The sequence below is a fragment of the Columba livia genome, chromosome 7 (assembly GCF_036013475.1).
Source record: "Columba livia isolate bColLiv1 breed racing homer chromosome 7, bColLiv1.pat.W.v2, whole genome shotgun sequence".
Classification (NCBI taxonomy): domain Eukaryota; kingdom Metazoa; phylum Chordata; class Aves; order Columbiformes; family Columbidae; genus Columba; species Columba livia.
In genome coordinates, this window is record NC_088608.1 from 20835121 (window position 1) to 20852750 (window position 17630).

The following is a 17630-nucleotide window of genomic DNA, read 5'->3' on the forward strand; positions in this document are numbered from 1 at the left end:
AGTGACAAATAGAAACATCAAGAAAGCAGCACCCATCACTACAAGCTGCATGAAATTTCTCTTCCGACTCTCTGAGGATCCAAGTTTTCACGGCTCTCACACATTTTTGAAGCATGTTGGGTTGAGACACACAAGCTTCCCTGGTGTCACTTGGCCACTTTATTTCGGACAGTAGGAGGTCTGTGAATGGTATCACAATAATCCAGGGTAACTTCTACTCTTCTGCAGGGCAATTCCACAGATCCCCTGGTTTTCAGAGCTGCTCATGCACATACAACTCTAGCCATAAAACAGATTCCACACATTGGGAATAAAAGCAGTGCACAGCCCTCCCACAACAATTCAGTGTGTAGATCAGAATAGAATGTAAATGTTTAAAACATTTTACAGCTGATTCTAAAATGACAGCTCTAGCTACTTCTTAGTGCTCCTGCTCTTGCCTGGGTATAAAGAAATTTCTGACATCTTTTACCATTACCCAACACATATCACTTACCCAACAGTGGGATCAAGCGCTATTCCTCTAGGATTTCCGAGATTTTCAGCAATAAGAGTCACACGGTTTGTTCCATCCAAGTTAACCATATCGATTCTGTTCACACTGGTCTCGACCACGTAGAGTTTATTGTTAACCCAATCCACTGCTAGATTTTCAGGTGTGTCAACTGAAATATTTAAAACTTCTTGGAAATCAGAGCCATCAATATTAATAGAAAAAACCTGAAAACAACAAAACATTGTCAGTACCCACATGATATTTTGCTAATCACAAGACACATGGCACCTGTCCTTTATCATCACATTGAACACCGAACCACAATCAGCCACTAGATACAGCCAAGTTACTCACTAAGCTATTCCTTAGCTTAAAGTTTCTTGCAAAAATTTGGAAAACAATGCAAAACCTCCAGGAAGCTTGCCTTCAACTAGCATTTCTGCAAAACGGACAATGTAATGGACTAAAATAGCCTTGTGCTTTAGCAAACACGACAAATTCCTGGATTAAAGAAGAACAGATGAGGAAAGTACATCTTGCTTTCCTGGAATCTAGCAAAACCCTGTATTTTCATTAATTGAAACCAAACCAACATGCTTTAGCAAAGCTCTCATCAGTGACCAGAATCAAGAGGGGGAGCTCTTACTGCACCAGCCACTCAAGGGAAATTGCAAAGCAAAGAAAGGGAAAGCTCTCCCTCCCAACAGAAAGCAAGCTCAAGGTTGCTTCTGGTCTCCTTTATTTAAGGCTGGGTGATATGAAAAGCTAGGAATTACTATCCCTTTTTTACCAAAAAAGCATGAGATTTGGAATGTATTTAAATGAAAATACAGATTACCACAAGTAAATGTATGCAAGAAAAATATGAGCTGAAATAGTTATATCGTTTTAAATATTCTTCAGCTCCAGGTAACAATAATTAAGCGAACCATTTAACTGTCTATTCTGTTCTTTGGAAACCTTGTTGATAGAAGAGCTTATGGGCATGAGGTTATCAGGCATTACACTAAGTGAGATAAAGATGACATAGAACACAACCCACAATTTTCTGGTTTAGTTTACATGGTAATATCTCTCTCTCAAAGAAAAAAAAAAAAAAAAAAAAAAAGACAACCAAAACAAATCCCTTATTTCAAGACATCAGGAGGAAAAAACAGCCATCACATAAGAAAATTTCCTATGTCCTTGTTTTCATCTGGGTGTTCTAGCTAGGACTTGATTAAATTAATAAATCCTAATTAATTAATTAGCATTTCACTATAGTGGGGCAGATAAAAAGGCAGTCCTGGCCATCTGGTGTGTGCAGTGAAAAAAAAATCCATATCATCTTTTGTTGATGCTTTTTACAGAGACAGCATAAATCTCCTGTCTCATAAAAGTTCAGATTTGACCCTGACTTAATTCAGCCCTTGTCAATGCAATTGCAATAATGGGAACTCAATACAGTGAAAATAAAAATGTCAGAATTACAAACTAGTCAAAAATTGTGCATATCAATCCTGTCTTACTTGACAGCCATGCAGTTTGCTGTCCAACAGAACCAACACTGTACTGTAGCAGAAACTACAGTGACACCAAACCGATCCATAGGTGGTGTCAGCATGCAGGAAGCCCTGGATTCTCCTGCGCTCTGCATGACAGTCAACATGGGGATGAAGATTGTGGAGTTTCAGCATTCGACCTAGGACATTTTTTGTTTCAGTGTTATGCACTGAGAAAAAGAACAAGAGTGAAGTCCAAATTTCACAAGGGTCTCCAGACTGGTTTTTTAAATTACTCTGTTTTACTTTATCTTGAAGCTACAATGTTTCCTCTAAAAAAAAAAAAAAAAAAAAAGTAACAAAAATATTGGCTCATTACACAAAATACTGTCAATATTTGTTATCCAAGCTCAATTACAGTGTCATTTGAAGTATATGAAGAAATGTGATTTTTATCATCTTGGAAGGCACACAGCTTTTACATTTTAAATGATCATGTTTCAAAAAATTACCAACAAAAATTTGTTCAGTTTTGAAAGAATGTCTACTATTTCTCTTAATTAGTTTTTTGGACTCCATCTCGAGTAAAATTAAAAGTTGCTCAAGACATTCTCATATAATAGGATTCTTTGTTTAATATGTCACATGTAATAGTATAGCTTGAAAAATGCAGTCATTAACATAAAACATTTCAAGGAGCTTTTTTGTTAGAAAACAAAAATACAGCCAGCTTCAGGTCTCTCAAATGAAGGGCTATCAACACATTCTGCCTCTTGCAGTTCTCCACTTCCACATACACAAAAATATATTCTTCCTGAAATTTCTACCCACCTTATCTTGTACTGTATCAGTCCAAAAGATTCTGTGCAAGTAAAAGTGAAAGTCCACTCCAACTGCAACCCCACGATTCTGTGACTGCACCAAAGTACGAAAACTTCTTCCATGAAGATCTCCAATCAGCAAATCACGGCCATTGGAAAAGATAAGTGATGCAACACCAGCTGAAAACAGGAGCGATGTATAAATATATAACTACTCTGCAAGGAAGCTGTTTTGCAAAGGGGCATTGAAATATATAAACACTCATTCATACACTCTGAACAGAAAGGTTTATATAGATGCTCAGATTACAATCTGTATAAATTTTTCCATGTGAGTACTAACCTGCGCTGATTTGCCTTTGGTTTCTAGACCTGGAGCAAACCAGGCAGGAATATGAATTTAAAGCTTTATCAGGTAAACCTTTTACAAAACCCCTGTGCATCTAAACTTAGAAGAGTAGAAACAGTCTTTTGATTTCCTTACTTTTGCTCCCTTCTCAAGATTTTTCTGTTCCATGCAATTCAGATATTCCTTGATTCTAGCAGGCAAGCCATGTTTCTTATCTTTTTTACGTACTGCTCTATCCTATCTACTTTCTTCATTCTGTCATTGCACCAGAAAATCTCTGCTGTGTCTTACAACAGAAGAGAGAGATTCCAGCAACAGTTTGAAGGAAAACTCACCTTCAAAGTAGATGCCTGTTGAAAGGCTTGGTCTATGTCTGACAAGAGTGTATTTAAGTCCAAATCCTATTCACCCTACACATAAAACCTGAACCAATTAAAGCAAAAATTAATCCATGGAAACTGAGTTTGAGCAGGTATGAAATTACCCCATTAATAAGACAGAAAACCAACAACTCACTGGCCCAAAGCTCATACTAATTTGAATGGAAAGTTTCTTATGAAAGATAAAGAATTTTTCTGGAAACAGAACAATGTTCCCAAGTGCTGGCATATGCATGTCGTAATACACTCAAGCATAATTCACTAGCTCTAAAAATTCCCAATTTTTTGAGGACATACTTAGAAAACTGCAAGATGAGACTGCTCTGCAGACATGGCTGAAGAAAGAAGGAAGAAGGAGGGAACTGGGCAGTTCCTGCTTTTCTAAGAAGCAAGACTGCTAATCAGCTATGCCAGCCAAGGACTCCCAATCCCACTGAGCTCCTGCAGGCAGGAACTCCTGCTTCACACAAAAGCTATCATATCTCCACAAAGAAGGGCTTCCCAGGATCAGCTTTCCAAGCAGAGTAGGAGGTGAACAACCAGGAGCAGCTCGCTACTGTTGATGGGGAACTATGCTCCAAGAGGCAAGCATTCCTGCAGAGTTCAGACTCGGGGATGCTGGAAGCCAAGAGCGTGGCTTCACTCACAGGCAAGTGTCTGAGCTCACCATTCAGCAAATCCAGCTTCTTGCACAGCACAGTCCCTCTAGAAAAAGTGGGGTTTCCTGATTTCTTGATTCCTCTGAGTGCCACAGAGAGCAGGTGAGAGAACTGCCTCCCACAAGAGCACAATTTTGTCTATTAAGGAGGGCTCTGGCAATGACCTCCCAACTCTGTGGAAGTCAGGAATGCTGAGAAAGCACTGGAGCCTGGAAGACATTGTTTTGAGGAGAAGCAGCCCTGATGAGGCTCCACCAGCCTACAGGTGCCAGCAGGTGCGGAGTCTCTTGTGATGTTTGCTGCCGTTCTGAACGCTGTCCTGACCTTAAGTCCTAAAGGCCAGAATTAAGTTAAAATCAAACACAGTTGTATGGCATAGCCATGCAAACCGACCCATTTTGCCCAGCTCTATCTATCAGTCCAACAACAGGAAGAGACTTGCACTGCTGCACACTCACCTGAAGTGTTGGCCCGACAATGCCGGTGATGCTCTAGGAAATAACCTTCCACACAGTGGCACTGGTGATGTCCCACACGATCTTCACACAGCTGGTCACAAACACCCCACATTTTGCAGTCATCAAAATCTGTCAAGTGAATAAGGCATATTTATAAACAACGCTTTGTATAAAAGGGATGCCATTATATTTGGGAAGCTGCAAGTTTGTCCTCTCTGGTTCCTTTGTACCTGTTTGCAAAACTGTGGCATGGGAAAAGAGGTCTTATATGTTTTTCCACAAACATTTCCATTTTCTGTTTCTGGATAACAACTGATGTTTGCTGCCCAGGGACCTATCTGTGCCCTTCCTTCTCCTCCCTGCCCCCAGAAAATAACCTCACACCTGCCAGTGGAATAGGAAAAATCATTGAAAGTGATGTCCTTGTCTACCCTCCACAATACAGAATATGTCTATGTTGTATTCTTCCTGCAACCAACCTGTACGCTTTCCAAAAACACACTCACGGCTGAATTTAAGCCCACTTTGAAGGAGAACCCTACCTTTATGTCAGTGCAGTGCTCGAGCTAAGAAGTCCTGCTAAGAGGCAGTGATTATTAGCTCAGACTTGGTACCATGCGAACAACTGTCTGATTTCCAATGAAAGCTGGCTGTGCACCAGAACCAGCCAGCAAAAAGTACAAAGTTCGCTTTGACATGCAAAATACCATATAGGTAGAGACTGCAGTTAGGGTGACCCAGCAAGTTCTCATCGATGTGCTATACAAGCAATTTCTAGGGTTGCTGCAGGATCTTTTACTTCTAAAATTGTGATATTTAACTAGTCATCTTTTAAAGACAAGGATTTAAAGACTCTGATTTTCTAAAACAAAAACCACTGTCTGGTGTTTCATCCTATGTGTGGTTAAAGCCCGGATTTCTGACACTACTTAACTCATGGTTTTGACATTAGAAGTCTGACTTACTTCACCTGAAAACCTGAGTAGAATCAGTATATTACATTGCTGGAAGCTGGTAATTCTACTCTTAAGCCAAAAAAAGGAGAAAATGAGAACTCGAATATTCTTCCTACTGTAACTTCTGGTTTCAAACATTTATTAAAACATAAGTGAAAATGAAATATTTCCTAGGTAGTACATTTTGGTACTCAAAAAAATGTTGTTCTCAGTAACCTTCCAGTATATAGTGAGCCAGAAGCAAACCAGAAGAGAAGACAAACTGAAAAGATTATGTTTGCAAATAGTAATACACTTTGCTAACATGATACTTTCATTCTTCTGGTCTTAAACCAAAAAAGCTGATTTCAACATAGATCTGGAAATATACACTACTGACTGTGAGCCATTCCCCCATGGCAAGTTTGCTCCCACTACAAACATCTGCCTAGATCTCAGCAAACCAAGACACAGTGACTTGGATTTATGAGCCAGAAAGAGACAGCTGGGTTTACAGGGCAGTCAAAGAACAACAGAAGACACTGAGACTGCACCAGGTTAGCGAATGTGTCCTTCACATACTTCCCACATAAGTGAAAGAACAGAGTAAATGTGGTGCCTGGAGTCAGTGCACTGATTCCTCCTCTCTATTAAGAGCAACCATGCTGTTGCTAGGCCTCCCCGTATTCTTGAAAATACAGAAACCTCATCAGACACTGAACACCTGGACTATTTCTAACGGCACAAACACCACAGCTTGTGTTGAAAACCCAGAACAGGTATTTATCCAGTTTCTTTTATTAGGCAGTGCAAAACTTTCATGATTCTGAAGTTACTCTATTTCCAGTTACCAAGAAAAATTATTTGTACTACCAAGGGTTTGTGCTACCAAGTTACAGCAGTTATAGAATAGAAATGAAACAACAAAATACCTTGCTTATCATTATGTTCTTGCAAATATTCACCATTTTAATGTAACTAATGTATGCACTGAACTGTCATACAGCCATTTCATAGAGCAAATACAAAGCACCCTTTTCATTTGGAGGTATGATGCTCTACTGCCTTCACATACAGCCACTTTCAAAAAGTACAAACCACTTCAATATCATTAAGTGTTTTTCCAGGCATACAACAAAACATATCTCTGGAGCAGAAACAAATTCTACCCATCCAACCATTAAAAACCTGTAAAAAAACGTGATAATAAAGCAACCATCTAAGAGTAGATCTTCTTAAACATAACCATATTCTATGTCTTTAATGGTTTCATTGAAAGAGATATTTATGTTATCTCTCTGGTTTGTTTCTGTGTCACCCTGCTGCCATGGTATTACTTAAATTTTTATTCTTTTTCTGACTCATGAGATTTCCTATTTGCCAGTATATTCACCCATCTGGAACTTACCTTTCTGGAATCCAGACTTTCCCAATAAGCTATGAGAAGGTACTAGATATCTGCAGTCACTGTACTTCACTTACCAACACAAGTACGGCTGTCATTACTACTGATTATATATCCTGCAGGGCAATAGCACATCCCTCCTGATGGAGAAGAATGACAGCGATATTGGCAACTCAGAGCAGCACAGTTTGATATGTCTAAAAAGGAAATAAAATAGTTCAGAAACACAATTACATGTATTACCAGTAGAACATGTTTTTGCCTTACTAATAGTTACAAAGCTGTAGTCTGTATGCTTTTGATCCTAATACATACTGCAGTGTCTGCCCGCCGTGATGTTCGTTTCATCTTCTCCCGCAGGGCAGTCGGCAGTCCCGTCACACACCTTCCCAACAGGAATGCAGTGCCCGGAGCCAGGGCAGGCCCACTCTCCCGGGTAGCACTCATGGCGACCACTTTCTAAAGGAAAGAAAAACAAGGATAATTGAGGAATATCTTTCAAATAATACTTAGAATTTCTTCCTTAACAGCTTCCCAAAGCATCTCTGTCCTTCATTACTCAGCTTCTGGTTCTTGCACACAGTTGGGAAAGACTAAGAAAGAACCATCATCTCTACTTCCTTGTCATTTTACCTTCTAAGTACAATGCAAACAATACTCATGCCGACTTGTAAATCCTTCTAGTTTTCTGTGTTGTAGAACCATTTAACTTAAGACTAACTGGTACACCAGAAATGGAATGAGAGTTTTCTGGTTTCGAAACATGCAAAGGCTGTCTGGATAGATAGAATAATGCTCATTGTAGGAAAGGCTGATGAAAAAGAAAATGGTGCACTTTCATTCATTAACATTTCTGTTTCTCGCATAACAAATCTTGGTAAAACTGAGTTATTCTCATTTTTAACCAATTGATTTTGGTTATTAGGCACCTTGTGTCTCTTAATAGGTGACCTGAAAAAATCTCCACAGGAAAAATAAGGAAGAGAAGATGAGAAAGAAAAAAAAATGATGACACTATATGCTAAACTTAGTTTGCATCATACTCATTATCACAGTGATAACTCTCATACACACCCCAATAAAAAATATTGTATAAGACAAAACAAACAAACAAACAAACAGACAAACAAAGAAACAAACAAAGAAACAAACAAAGAAACAAACAAAGAAACAAACAAACAACAACAAAAAACGAAAGAAATTCTAAGGTTTTCACAGAATTAAAATAGATTCAGAACATCTTAATTGGAAAAAAAAAATCACAGAAGTAGCTTAGGGAGGTCATCATTAGAAGTTAGCATTAGTATGTACCGCATCCTCTTTCATCTTCATTGTCTTCACAATCATCATCTCCATCACATATCCAGCTCTGATGAATGCAACGACCACTTGGGCAAGTGAAGAAGTTTCCTCTGCAGGTTGCATAAGCTAAGGAAAGAAACATGAGAAAATGAAACTAGTATAAGTGACAAAAAGGTTAGAAATAGTTATATTGTCTCATAGATGAATAATCATTCATAATTTCTCCCAAAAAATTGAGCCAGTTCTATATCTTGTACACATTGTAAACACTGATGGTTTGCTCTGGTTTTAGGTATGAACTTTATTTCAGAATGCTCTGGTTCTTTATATAAATGAAGATAAGTCTAAATTCATCAATTAGTAGTGCAACAAGATGCAGAGCACCTTATTAACAAGGTTCCTGAACATGGACATGACAAGGAGATAATAATCCAGACACCATGAGGTGAAATATTTGTATGCCTTGTACTCAGAGAAAGAGTAAAAAAGTCAATTAACATTTATGTCATAGCCCTCCATGGTTGGAAGGATGCTCTGCTAAGAGTTCAAAAACATCTGTGGGTCCTACAAAGGACAGGCACTGCCAAACACATAAAACAGAAATATTCAGGGGGTGTGCAAGGAGGTGTGTATAATCACACTATTGTGAGGTCCTTGGTAGGGCATAGCAACTATATGGCAATATGTGGACTTCCTACAATGCAGAATATAGAACTAACTTAGATCCTATAATCAGTGGGAGACCTTTTTAAATACATACATCACATGAGTGATAATTCAACAGCCATGATTCTGGCTGGAGATGCAATACTTTGGAATACCCTGATTGTGAAGAAAAGAACAAGCAAGAAATTTCCTTATGTGAACATCTGAAGGACAACCTTCTATACAGTTATCTCTCTGTTAAGTTGTACATTATAGTCACTGGGAATAACTCCCTTCTATTGGAAAATAAGAACGTGAAAGAGACACACATTTGAACAAAAACCAACAGCATGCTGCAGGTAACTGAGATTTCATAGTGAAGGAATTACCTTTGGGTCATACTGAAATAAGAAAACAGCAACAACCTGAAGAAGTGAAACTATATGGGTTAGGAAGCAAAATGTCACTGAATCTAGCAAATTCATATTGTAACCACACACCCAGGCACTTAGCAGCAAAGACCACCTGAAAAAAGTCTATCAGAGTAGAACTGCAATTTTCACCTTTCCATACAAAAAAGTCCTTGCAGCACAGTGGCCAGCTTTTGATGGCCATACAGCCAAGAGATCTACTTCCTGCCATCTGCTTGAACCAGTTCTTAATAAAACAACTAAAGAAAGTAGGAAAAAAAAGTCATACTGCAAGAGTTTTCATCACTTCCATCTCCACAGTCATCATCATGGTCACAGATAAAGGCTTGTGGGATGCATTCTCCATTAGCACACTGAAACTGTGTATTGGTACATCCATGTGCTGAAAGAGATTTTAGCACAGAAAGACATACAGAAAATCTGTCAGGAAACTACAATCTTTAACTTTAAAGAAGGACTATAAAGCATATTCATTTGGGATCACTCTGCATGTGGTACTTACTGCAATTAGCTTCATCAGAAGAATCTCTGCAATCAACTTTGCCATCACATCGCTGGCTTGCATTAAAACATGCTCCATTTGCACATGATAACTGTTCACATCTTGGGTAGTCTACAATAAGAAATCCTTCGGTATTAGCATGAATGTTAGACTATAGTGTATTATGAGTTTTATATACCCAGTGTCAACAGAATATCTTGATTTATAGGAAAACAAAGAAGAAATACAAAGCTTCCCATACTACTACTGGCAAACAACCCATTTATTCAGTATACCATCTCCTCCAACAGATATTTAAGAATAACGTCCTGACAGATGCTACAAAACCTCACAAGAAACAAGGGAAAAATCAGATGCCCTCCTGCACTGCAAAAAGATTTGCAACCCAAGCAGTTTACACTATGATAAAAAACAATGCAACATGAAAGGAGATCAAGTGGTGAACATTTATTTTTATTTACTTGCACCTCAGTTTTATACTTTATTGATGCCAATCAAAGTGCTTAGGTAGAAAAGGAATTCCTGAAATTTACAGTTCCTAGGTCCTCTTAGAACGTCATGAGTTCTCACACTCAGAAACTTCAAGTTTTTGTGGCTTTTTTCTAATTAAGCCAAAGACATTAAACTTCTAAGTCCACCATCAACTTTATGACCTTTGGTTTTTATTACTTATTTTCCCATTCCCAAACCAGAAAAGATTCTGCAGAATGAATTATTTTACTGTTTCTGCCTGTTCTACTTATGTAGGTGGCCTACAGGTCAACACAAGGGATTATTTCAAACAACTTAAAACCAATTCTGAAAATACTTATGCATACAGACAGTGAGTTCAGTGGAACTATCCAACAAATTAAGCATGTGCACGTGCTGGAGTTGAGTAGGAGAACATGAGCTTAGTTTAGCTCATTGCCATGTAGACAAAAGTTACTTATTTCAAGAAAGCTGCAAGTATGAAAGCAAATAACTGCCATTTTTAGAAGTGAGATTATTAAACCTTTGTCTCTATACAAAAATACAGGCAGATAAATGAACTCAAGAAACAGAATAATCAAATTTCATTTTGCACCTTTTAGATTTTCGCTTTTAATTCTTATCCCATTTTACTTCCATCCAAGTTAATAAAGCAGAGAGCAGGTTTTCACTTGGGCACATTTTTCATTCATACTCTCGGAATTCAAAACATGGATTATAAAATTACTCAAGCAGAACTCAGAAAAGCTTTTTTCCAGGCAGTGGCAAACTCACTTCTACTGTTCTATATATCATCACATTCCCACTAAACTTCAATCACCTATGAAATAAAAGCTTACATTATTTTCTTTCTTTCACCTTGCCTTTAATTGTGAAGAGCCTCCAACATGAACATTGTTTCACTTATCTTTTCCTCTCAAGAACCTTTGGCTAATTGCAGCAAACTGAAAATAAGAGATCTTTTCCCAGTGACTACGGTTCCTAGAAGATAATACAAGCTTTGTGAAAACGAGGAAATCCAACTATGTTCATTCCAGTGCTCAGGAAGAAAGGGAGCTCTTCTTTCTCTCCCCTTCCTCTCAGGCATCTCTTTTTCTTAGCCAAAATACTTCTCCACAATCTGTCTTCCCTGCGGTATGCCAGCATCTCAGTTGTAAAATATAAACAACTGGCAAATGACAGATGAGGCACCTTGCTCTTTGTAACCCATGAAGTTTTGGGGCACCAGTTGCAAACACATTTAAATGGCATGTTTTGATATACAGACATGGAAAATGCTTGAAATCCACATCACAGGAATTGCTAAATCTACGTTGTTTTGCCCTCTGTCTAACACTGTTGTTCTCCAAGCTGGAAGCAAACCCACGCAAAAACAGTAACAGGAAACAGTTGCACTTCTAAACTCTCCCTGGTGGAAGTATTTCCTTCAGCCTGAACTTCTGCCTTGCCCTGTAGATGGTACATGTAACTTGTCCGATATCAAGGACATTAGCCTCTGACCATGGCCCTTTCCTTCCTGCTTGGAGTACAACCCTTATGATATCTTCAGTTCTCGATTTTTGCTCACTTTCAACCTCATCTCTGCAAATGCATCCACCCTGCTTCTCACTTCCAGACCACAACAGCTATTTAGCGTAGCGAACGAGAGGCAAGAATGAACAGGTTAGAGAGCTGACCCATGGCAGCAACTCAACACCCAAATTAGAATTAAAAATCCAGATTTTTCTGGGCCTCCATTCAGCCCCTCAGCCTCAAACAATACATCTTTAAATTCTTCCCCTTTCCCTCTCATGGCCTCAGAGCAGTGCTCGGCCACCAGAGCTGTGATCAGGAAGATTATTCTGTCAGTCACAACAAAGCAACACAGACATAGCTGGGATTTTCGCTTTTCAACTACGAAGCTGAGGCAGGAGAGAGAATTCTACCTTTAACTGAAAGAGACAAAGTACATAACACAGAAAAATGACACCAGTATTGGCTGCTTACTCCAAAAAAGTATTTGTTACCCCAAATAATATGCCATTTCATTCTACATTTCTAAAGTTTTAAAATGGAAGTATTTCATAGCTGCTGACTATTAAGAATGCCGGAAAAACAACCTAATACATCTATATATTTAAAGAAATTTTTTTAAACCCAGCATTTTATGAAATTATAACAGCTTCAACGCACTAATTATATGACCTGTAGCTGAAACATTGTTCTGATGTTTATCTTAGCCTCTACTTGGGTAGTTTTCCCTTGCTGTTAATCCCATTAGCAGTAAAATGGACTAAGGCTTTGAATTCCTTTGTTCTATTTTTCTACATGTTTAATTGCTGAGTTACTTCATATTGGTGACATTTTATATTTGACTAGTTTCTTAAATAATGTTACTTATTCAGCAACACAATTTTATCCTCTTTACAATCTAAATCTGCTTCCAGAGAGATCAGTGAGTGCAAGGCATAAGTAAACAGACATGATAAGTTTGCATATTTTTATGCTCCGTGAAACAACAGTATCAATTCTATATAGTTTTTTTTCTTTCATTGCTCATGAAAGTTTCATTTTTATTTATGAAACCATTAAATGTAAATTAAGTAAGGGAAAAATAATTACAAAGGAAAAGGCCCAAATAGTTATTAATATATTCATCTTATATTTTTTATATCAGTTAATGTGGAAAAGGAAATGGATTAAACAGTGAGGAAAATTAATATTCAAAGCAAATATTAGAATCTGCTTTAAAACATTAAAATATAGCACTTATACTAATCCATACTGTATAGCTGATCATAAAAATTGCCAAATTATTAATGTTATGTTACGGCTTCTGTTTAAAGTTCCAGGCCTTGAAAAGACAAAAAAATCAATAAAATTAACCAGTCTTTCTGGAAAGGTCTTGTCATTACATTCTTCTTAAATGTCTTGTCTTCAGCACCATCGCATTTCTGTAAACTAGTCCAACACTCCTACTTTCAACTTTCTAAGTCACAGTCATTCTTCTGTCTTAGAGAGACTGTCAACACATATTGTAATAAAGCAGAGTGGAGGCTGTTGAATGATGCGAGGCAGTCCTGCTCCCCGGGGCTGCGCCTGCTACTGGCCGGCACAGCAGGGACTGGTTTGCTACATGGCAGCAGAGCGCTACTGCTAAGGTATCTAGAGGCCCTTTTCCAAACTGCCTCTCCATTTACCTAGTGGAGAATGTTAAACATGAAATAAAATGGGCACTTCAATTTTCAAACATCACAGCATCTTCTAGTCTGAAGAAAGAACTGTGAGTATTGTCTTTAGGACTCCACTCCCAGCCTGCTGCAGATTCCGTGCATTATAACGATCATACCATTTCATCTGTCTATTCCATAGCGTATTCAATGACTACTCATGGATTTCTCAGAGGTGCCGAGCAGTTCCTCATTTTTAATTCACAGATAATGCATTTTTTAAACAAATAACTTTTCTTCAGGATTTTTGTAACGTGTCATAGATTTGCTACATTAAGTTATCAATCTCGTTTCTTCCTCTAAACTTTAAGATAAAAAATGCTACGCTACAGAAGATATTCTTCCAGCAATGGTATGGGGTACTTTGCATCTTGGCTTTTGAACATGTGTGTTGGTGACTTCAGAACTGGCTGTGGGTCTGTCACATGGAAAAGTTCCAAGCCAGTTGTCTCAGTAACCTTTTGTTTCAGAGTAGCATATACTTCTAACTCACCTTTCATTCTACAGAATGTACGTTTTAGCCACTTGGGAGTCAGGGAAAAAGTGCACTAGCAGTTGACTGACCATGTAACGTGCTGGTTTTCCTTTGTACAGCATATGTCCATATGCCCTTTTTTCTTCCAAGTGCAGCCATTAACAACATTTTAATTCTTGCTTCTTTATCCAATCCTTAGCATCCCTAGCTTCTTTCCCCACTCTCCACCCTGGGCCTGGTTCTGAGCAAAGTTTACAGTTATGTCTTTTTCCCAAAGGCACACTTAAGTTCTAATAGCTGAAATAGCAGCTCATATGTTATTATACATGTCACTTATGACATGTAAATCTTTAATACCAACAATGGACAGGTATGTTGTTACCCACTGCTGTGTAGGTATTAGGCAAAAACATCTCTGAAATACATAGCCTCTATTCTGCAGCCAGCTTGCCTTTCCAGCAGTATTCAACCCAGGCCAGGATCTAGAGAGGTTGTCACCAGTCAGGCAGCCTCAACTCTGTGGAGACTGAAAAAACTACCTGTGCATTTTGTTGGCCCACTATAAACAGCTTATCTGAATACAGTATGACCCAGTGTCACTTCGCCTCCACAGGCAACTGCAATCTAGAATACAAATGCTTTTAAAAGTGTCAAAGTCCCTCAAATAAATGTTTTGGTGTCAAATTCCGCTTTTCTGTACAGATTATAGTTACCACTGATTTCAGAAGGAGTATGCAAAAAAAAAATGAAAAAAATGGGCAAAGTTAGCTCTGAGTCTCCTAAGGCTTTAAGTCATTTAAACACGGTTGCTTTTTTCCAATGCAATATTAACTTTCAGACCATCACAAATAAGAAGCCCTGATTCTATGGCAGCAGTCTGCATTTGAGTGCTGCAATAACAGGATTTGTATCAGAACATCAGCTCTAATACACCAAAGAATCTGAAATGAAATTCTCGTAACAAGCAGCATATTGTGGTCATCCTGTCTGTCAACAAGCCCTTTAATCTTACAAATTTATTAAAATGCCACAGAGAGATGAGATGAAACCAGATCTAGTTCTAAGAGTTAAGACTCACGGCAGACTCTTTCATCTGTTCCATCAGTGCAGTCCTTCACGCGATCACACCAGTACGCACTCGGGATACACTGTCCATTGGAACACGTGAACTGCTGACTTGAGCATGTCCTTCCCGCTGCAAGAAACAGGCACTCAATCAATCAGTCTTTTCCATCAATACAGATTTTTTATGCAGAAAAATATTTTCCCTCTTCCTCCTTCTTAACTACTCCATCCTTCTCACAAATAGTAGCAGAAGACTTTCTCCTCCTGTACCTTTGTGTACTCAGGGAGATTAAAGAACACTTGACAAGCACATGGCAGGTAACACAGCTCTACGAGGTCTGCTTTTCTACCTTGAAGGCATTGACCTCCACGTGAAAAATCAACTCACTATAATTGTTCTGCCTAAAAGACTGAACTACCAGTTCTCACTGTTTTAAAGTTTTCTCTATTATTTTGTTTACCAGGTCAAAATCTGCCAGTAACTGTAAGTTATGTGGTCAACTAGAATGCCACAATGTAAACACAGCAGAGCTAGAGGTAAGGTGCTATTTCTAATACAGCCAGGGCCTCAAGAATCAGGAATATTTTACATTCATAACTAATAAAAGATTGAGAATGAGTCCATCTCTTCTAATGACAGCTGTGTCAGTGAAAAGCAACCACATAAAACTCTGCAAATCCACTCTGATTCCACTGCAGCTAAATTACATTGTCTGTTCTTCTTAGGCAAATTAATTGAATCTGTGAAGATGTAGCTGAAGGGCAAAATTACTGCAAATTTTTCCTCCCTTCTGTCCCCTGCATGTTTGTTTCTTTGAAACCTATGCTATATTGCAACAACATCCCAGTCTATACACTGGCATCTGGTCTACTGCTTTACAAGGGCTCTTTATTACTTCTTCTGTCACCAGTATTCCCAAAGTAAGATCAGCTCCTGGGATACTGGTGTCATGAGGTGAAACAAGAGCCAGACAGTAAACCAAATTTGTTTTAATCCTGCCTGTGTGACTTACAGAGCTGTTCGCCATTCTTCTCAGGAAATAGTTCTAACCTTTCATGAAGGAAAAGCTCCTCCCGGATTCCCAAGCACAGAGATAAAAAGTTTAGAAGAATAAAAACAAATACCAGGAGCTGGCTCAAAACCAGCAAGCAGCACAGTGCTGCTGCATAGTTACTGACACTCATGATTAACCAGTACATGAAGAACAATGTTAGAGTGACCCAGTTCAAAAGTCAACTCAGAACTGTTGCTCATTTCACATTTTGTATCTACAGATTCCTTAGTTAAAACATAACCAGCAGTTATGCTGACACCTCCAAGGAAGAGGGGAGCAAAAAACAGTTAACCTTAGTTCCAATTTGTCAGTCCTCACTGGGAACAATATCAAAATATTAAAAAAAAACTGGGTCTGTGAGCAAAATCCTTCCAAAACTCAAACCTGTGAACCTCCCCAAAATCAAGGACGTTAGCGAGTAGCTCCATAGTTGTCCAGTTTAAAGAGATTATCCAAAAATTACATAGAATCAAAAGGAAAACAAATGAATCTTATCCTCATCACTTGAAGTAACTTCTAATACTGGAAGTCGCAAGAAATCCGTTCTTTAGAACATGACAACACTTGTTCTTCTTGCCTTATGCAATAATGCAGAGGATGTATTTTGGTGCAGTAATCATCTCAGTTCGCTGTTCATCACTTTGGCATGTACTTAACTGTATGCAGCCCTTAAACTGCTTAGTCATGAAATTCGAAAATCAGAGTAACATATTTTATTATGTGTGTTTATCTTGCTATCGATACCGAAAAAAAGAAAGAGCTGATGGTTCTGGCTGTTAGGCTGCTAAATTATTTCTTTGCTCTAAAATATAATGAGAACATTAAACACTTTAGCTTAAAACAGCAATTCAAACATGGTTAATATACTGTTTAGCATATTAAAGTGAAATACTAATAGGAATTATGTCCTAAGATTAAGCTGTTTCAATGATAATGAAAAACTAGAATTTCACCTCACAGGAGGATTTTTGGTATTTCTCCTCTCTGAATACGAGAAAGAACATCTCTGGGTATTTTAAATAATAATGACATCAAATAGCATCACTGAAGATGGCACAAGAATCTTAAGCAATGTTCACTTCAACTGCCTGATAATTCTTCCTTTTTTATATACACAAATAAATTTAGAAATTTTCTACAAAGAAATTAATGGGGGTTTTTTTTAAATAATTCTGAGATGCCAGTGTGAATTTTGTTATGCAACAAATGAAGCAGCTTTTTCTGTGACTGAGACAGTATTTGGACCTGAGAGTACTATGCATATTTCACTATTTTCGGAGCTACTACATTTTTCATCAGCTATAAAACTAATATGCACTGTATATTTTTCTCTTTTTTTTTTCCCCTGTTAATTAACTGAAACATCAGTAATTTTCAGATTTCAAGAACTGAATATGTCTTTTTGGACATGTTTTATCTGTTTCCAATTTCAGATTATTTCATTTCTAGAAACTACTTTAGGGAGACTCTTCTGGTAAAAGCTGTACTTAC

The 17630-nt window shown here is 38.0% G+C and overlaps 1 protein-coding gene across 6 annotated transcripts in view; it reads right to left on the reverse strand.

Annotated features, from left to right (window-relative positions):
* LRP2 (LDL receptor related protein 2) overlaps window positions 1–17630 on the reverse strand; it is a 120374-nt gene that overhangs the window by 82287 nt on the left and 20457 nt on the right. For all 6 annotated transcript variants that reach the window (XM_065069715.1, XM_065069713.1, XM_065069714.1 and 3 more), the window contains exons 4-12: window positions 15098–15214; window positions 9865–9975; window positions 9631–9744; window positions 8296–8412; window positions 7300–7443; window positions 7062–7181; window positions 4645–4773; window positions 2809–2978; window positions 497–720 (exon numbers count right to left, since the gene is read on the reverse strand). In XM_065069715.1, the coding sequence (XP_064925787.1) occupies window positions 497–720; window positions 2809–2978; window positions 4645–4773; window positions 7062–7181; window positions 7300–7443; window positions 8296–8412; window positions 9631–9744; window positions 9865–9975; window positions 15098–15214 (1246 nt within the window). The remainder of the gene's footprint in view (window positions 1–496; window positions 721–2808; window positions 2979–4644; window positions 4774–7061; window positions 7182–7299; window positions 7444–8295; window positions 8413–9630; window positions 9745–9864; window positions 9976–15097; window positions 15215–17630) is intronic.